Consider the following 5810-nt stretch of genomic DNA (forward strand, 5'->3'; position numbering starts at 1 on the left):
TTGTCTTAAAATTGCCAAGTAGCTTAATTTTAGCTTGCTACTTGGCTTAACCACGTGCTTCACTACTCTCTTTTTAATATAATATAGATCCCCCTTCCCACCTTCCCAACAATAAATAAAAATGAAAATGAATTCTCGGATATGCTTAATGCATGAACATCACAGCAAAAGTGATTGAAAAATTTACAGCTCCTAAGAAAATACGTAGCTGCACAAAATTCAACATGAATTGAAGATGGAATTGAATTTTTTTTCACCAGACAGACATTAGACCCATAAATATTATTCCCTTTATCTTTAACGCCCCGCCGTGCCAGTATATATGACTATCTACTTTAGCTAAATCTAAAGAAAGGAGGACCATCTCTTTTATTCTAACTGCCAAATCAGAGGCAGACTTTTTTCCTGTAATTAGTAACTTCAAGGCTAAGTTACTGACAAAGTATAAATACAATCTAAAGTAAAATTTATAAAGAAAGGAAAACTAGAAAAAGACAAGATAGGACAAAGTTTAAATATGTTGCAACAAAATTCATGTCTTGTATTTATGGAAACAAAGATTTTGTAATCATTTGGTACCATCACAAAAGATTGGTCGCACAGCAGCCTTAAAATCTTCATAAAACCTTTGCTCTGAGAACATGGAGGCTCGCTTCCTCGCAGCAACAGCTATCTCCAGCCTCTCATTCTCTGGCATCTTAATGACTTCAATAATGGCTTCAGCATATTCCTCTACGCTCTGGGCAAGGAACCCAGTCTGCTTCGAATCTTCTGGTAACACAATATCCATCCTTGGGCCAGCTGAATTATGTGCTGAATGAAACCGACAAACTTGAAGTCAACTAAATAAGTCATATACTTAAATACAGAACAAGAGAAACTACATAACATGACTAACCAATTGGTATCGCGCCAGCAGCCATGTATTCAACTACACTTATGCCAAAGTGCTCATCTGTCATGAAATGGATTCCAGCTACAGCACCACCCAAAAGTGTGACCAAATCACTGCACCAACAAAGATTAAAAACAAAAATGAAGTTTTTCACCATGGTAATCATGTATTAAATTGACGGAAATGGATAATCTACCAAAACATTTCACATTCTATGTCTAAACATAGACCTAACGGAACTACCAAGATATCCAATCCAGTGGGGTAAACAATTTACACGCATGCATAAATATATTTCCTCTTTGTGTATTACATTACCTGAACACCCGATGCCCTGTCAAGGCGGAAGATGCGGGTTCGAGCCCCGTAAGTTCCGATAGATCCAATAAATATATCAATAAATCTCTCCTTTTTTATGAATTTTATGAAGGGGATCGGGGGCAGAATTTCATTGTCAAAGTATTCCTAGAGCTCCTCGCAAGGCTTGTTGGAAAATCCGTTGCCGAAGTTGATTAATCGCCCTTTGCTGTTCAAACTGAATCGTTTCATTTTTGTAATTTTCTAATTGTTCCAAAGTCTTATAAGTTGAATTAATCAAATTCAATTTTTCTCGTTCTATTTCGGAGTATCCATTCACTCAAAACTGCTCGGCTTCGGTTTCTTTTTCCGTAAGCGAGAACGAGCTTTTCGAGTGCAATTTTTATTAATTTTTTTAAAAAACACTTCCTCTTTTTTCTTAATTTTTTCGGGAGGGGGGTAGCCTAGGCAATAAAAAGCCCATCCCTAGTGAATAGCTTCAAGCAATTAAAGAAAAGTTGTGGACCTAAAAATTCAGTAAAATCAGGGCTTATTATGGCGTCTTTTTCTCTCATATTATATATAGATAGAATATATATTTAAATTCAAATTCTAAAACAGTAACTAATAAAATAATTTAAATTCAAAAAGATACTAATTATTACTTAATTTAACTAATTGTCACGATCCAAAATCCACCAGTCGTGATTGCACCTAACCCAACCCGCTAGGTAAGCCAATTAACAATTATCCAGTTTTATTTAACTTAATAAAATAATTAAACAAGAGAATTATCTAAATCTTATACATTTCCCAAGGATTGGTAGTACAAATCATGAGTTTCTATGAAGGGAGTTTACCAAGCAACAATTGAACAATTACACGGTCTGTTTGAAAAGTACATAAACATAATTTTATAGTCTAAGGATACCGTGAACAAGAGGCAGCTACAACAAGAACGCGAGTACGCCTTCAAATCCAACAACCATCGAACGTAGCAACATCGACATCCGGGACCTGCACGCACTTTATAGGAAGTGCGATATGAGTACAACAGACCCCATGTACTCAAAAAGTAACAAATCTAACCTCATGTTGAAGCAGTGACGAGCTAACACAAGATCGGGTCTAAAGCCAATATTTCCACAACAGTTCATAACAATATAAATGCAAGTATAAAAGAGATATCTCAAAAGTAAAATACTCAGCTCGTTCACAGTTCCAGAAAATGGTCATGCTTTTCAAATATCTCGGTGAAAGAAAATCTCAGATCTCTTACCGAAAATGCCAAAAGTACGAGTAAGTTTGAAAACTGTAATTTTCCAAATATCTTTTCCACAATAGATAAAATATTTATTTTCTTTTCAAATAATAAGTATAAAATGCCTCTCCATACCCATATATCAATGTATATAATAAGTTATGAATGGCGTAATACTATATAGCATGAGGAAGAATGCATATCTATGCTTGTATGTCATGTATGCCTGTATGTCATGTATGCATGTGAATGCCATGTATCTCAGAGATGAAACATGTACTTACACTCTCAGAGTACTCAATTTCATTACCTTGCATCCTCTCTTACTAAGCTCAATACTCAACACACTAAATCACTCAGTGCTGTATAATAACTGTTGCGGCGTGCAGCCCGATCCATATATATATATAGTCGACTGCACTCATTGGGGATGTACAAACTCCGGAGGGGCTCCTACAGCCCAAGCGCTATATCGATGCGGCGTGCAGCCCGATCCATATATCGCTGCAGCGTGCAGCCCGATTCATATATCGCTGCAGCGTGCAACCCGATCCATATATCGCTTCGGCTAAATGGATAATGAAAAACAAATAGAAAATACACTTAAAAATTTAAAGCTTGCTAACATTTTACAATAAAAAAAGGAAGGCAAAAGACGTAAGCGAAAATCACAGTGGTGATCAAGGTGTTCGCCATAGCAGATTTTTTTTTTTTTTAATTATTATTGTGATTTCCGGGCTAGCTTGCACGCACATCGACTAATTTCATGTGGTATCTGCCACCTCCCACCAATAACAGGTACTAGGCCAAGTAACTCTATCCATCAAGGTTTAGTAGATGGGAAGAAATGACCTAGTATTTTCTGCCTTCACTGGAATTTTAACATGAGACCTTATGGTTCTCACCCACTTTATTGACCACTAGCCACACCTTTGGGTGTAGATTCTATTAAGACAACAACTTCAAATCAACAAGCAACAGTGATTGGATCAAGTTAACAAGCAAAATATATTTTCAGAAAAGTAATTTTCTCCAAATTTCTTTCTTTTTATTCTAGTCATTACAAATATCTCTTTTTTAATTCAAATAAAACTAAATAATCTCTCAGAAAAACTCTATTTTGGAGATTTTCCTTTAACTTGTGAATACTTCACTCTTGATAAGATAATCACTAAAAGTCGCCAAGCAACAAATAAATAGGAAAATAAAAAAATTATGACCTAAGAAGCAAAATCGAGTTGGTGTCGAGGCCAGCTTGTGCGCATCATAACCAGTTTCACGGGATACCTGCTACCTCCCACTAGCAACATGTATTACGTAACTTTGTCCACCAAAGCTTAGACATATGGGAGAAATTACTTAGTATTTTTTGTCTCCACTGAGATTTGAACCTTAGAGTTCATGGTTCTCAACCCAATTCATTGACCATTAAGTGACACCCTTGGGTGCAGAAGCAAAATCTACATAATGAGTATAGTATTACTTATTCAGGAAGTTCGTAACTCTTATAATTTACTTATCTAAGCCATCCATGATTAACAAATAATACGTTCAAATTCATTTAAATTCCAATGAGAAGTTACTTAAAAGCCGTTGTAAGCTAAAAAACATGAATTTCACTAATTAAATGACAAAGAGCGTATTCTGTAACCCAATAACAAATTAACAAATAGAAATTCACTATAAGTTCGTAAATCACAACTAGCAATTCACTTTCACAAAATCAGAGTATTCAATTTTCCGTAATCATTCTCCAATTGAAAAAAAACGAAACAAAAACTCAAAAACAAAAAGAGAAGATCAAGTAAAAAAGTTAAGAAAAGAGAAGAGAAGAAGAAGATACCTAGCCGAAGGTCGCACTAGCAGTAAGAGCGAGCCGATCGGCGGTTGTGATCCTGGTGGGGACGGTATGGAACCAGCTACTTTGGAAAATAGATAAACTGTCAAAAATGCCCTCCTTCCACTTATTAAATCACAAAAATTGCCACTAACTTATTTTTAGTATAAAAAATGCATCTTCTTCCATCTATTGTATCATAATTGTCATTAACATTATTTTTGGATTAAAAATAAAAATATTAATAACGCAAAAAGCCCCTATAAGAACTTTACGACCAAAATGCTTCTTTTCAAATATACACTAGTATTTATACCAGCGCATTGCACAGAAAATATTAAATATAATATTACTATTTCAACTGATAATATTGATGCAATAATATAAAAATATATGAGTAATAATATAATTAATAGATTGAAAAGTTGCCTGAATTGATAGACATATATCCCCTGGAGAATATTTTAGGCAACCAAGAAATCTTTCTATGGTACAAATTTTTATTTATATATTGTTCGTAATAATTATCACTGTTTGTGAGAATGCTGAAATATGTTGGCATATCAAATAGAAATTTTGAGAATAATAGATTTTTTTTATTAAGAAGATTTTTTTTTTAATTAAGAAGATTTTGATGATGGAATAAAGGGCAATTTCTTTTTAAACACGTGGGTTTTGGGTTAGGTGTTTTTCAGAAATTGTCAAAAATTTATCAATAATTTTATTGAGTGATATTATTTAAATTATTTTCCCAATTAATTCAAATTATAAATATCCTAACATTAAGTCTAATTTTCTCTTTTCGTATATTTTTTTCTACTCGTATATTTGATTAGTAGATAATATTACTATATAAACCCGTCAAGTAGCTTTTTATTATGTTTTCACATGGCTTACTAATTATTATATGTACTATATAGATAGATGTTTAAATTCAAATTCAAAAACAATAACTAATTGTTAACAACACATAGTGCATAATTTATTTTTAAAAAAAATTTAAATTCAAAAAGATACTAATTATTACTTAATTTAACTAATTTTATCCTAAAATTGTCAAGTAACTTTTTATTATGTTGCCACTTGGCTTACTATGGTGTCTTTGTCTCTCTTATTATATAAGATTTTTTTATTGTTGTATTTGATTAGTAGATAATATTACTATATAAACCCGTCAAGTGGCTTTTTATTATGCGGCCACTTGGCTTACTATGGTATCTTTGGCTCTCTTATTATATATAGATATATAGATATTTAAATTCAAATTCAAAAAAGTAACTAATTATAACAACACATAGTGCATAATTTATTTATTTTAAAATTTAAAGTTAAAAAAAGAAACCAATTATTACCTAACTTAACTAATTTTGTCCTAACATTGCCAAATAGCTGTTTATTATGTTGCCACTTGGCTTATTTTTTACCTCGAAAATGGTAATAACAATTAGATTTGATTTTGTGGTTCTAAAAATATATGATTTATTTTGATGCTAGTTGTTAGGCAGTAGATGCTAAGTGAG

At 32.8% G+C, this 5810-nt stretch overlaps 1 protein-coding gene across 1 annotated transcript; it reads right to left on the reverse strand.

The window, feature by feature from the left end:
* Positions 1-508: 508 nt before the first annotated feature.
* On the reverse strand, positions 509-1052 carry LOC142181815 (GDP-Man:Man(3)GlcNAc(2)-PP-Dol alpha-1,2-mannosyltransferase-like). Its single transcript, XM_075255369.1, has 2 exons — positions 899-1052; positions 509-813 (listed from the first exon to the last, which is right to left on the reverse strand). The coding sequence occupies exons 1-2, from the start codon at positions 1050-1052 to the stop codon at positions 569-571; spliced, it is 399 nt and encodes a 132-aa protein (XP_075111470.1). The 3' UTR covers positions 509-568.
* Between the last annotated feature and the right edge of the window lie 4758 nt (positions 1053-5810).

The sequence above is a fragment of the Nicotiana tabacum genome, chromosome 6 (assembly GCF_000715075.1).
Source record: "Nicotiana tabacum cultivar K326 chromosome 6, ASM71507v2, whole genome shotgun sequence".
Lineage (NCBI taxonomy): Eukaryota > Viridiplantae > Streptophyta > Magnoliopsida > Solanales > Solanaceae > Nicotiana > Nicotiana tabacum.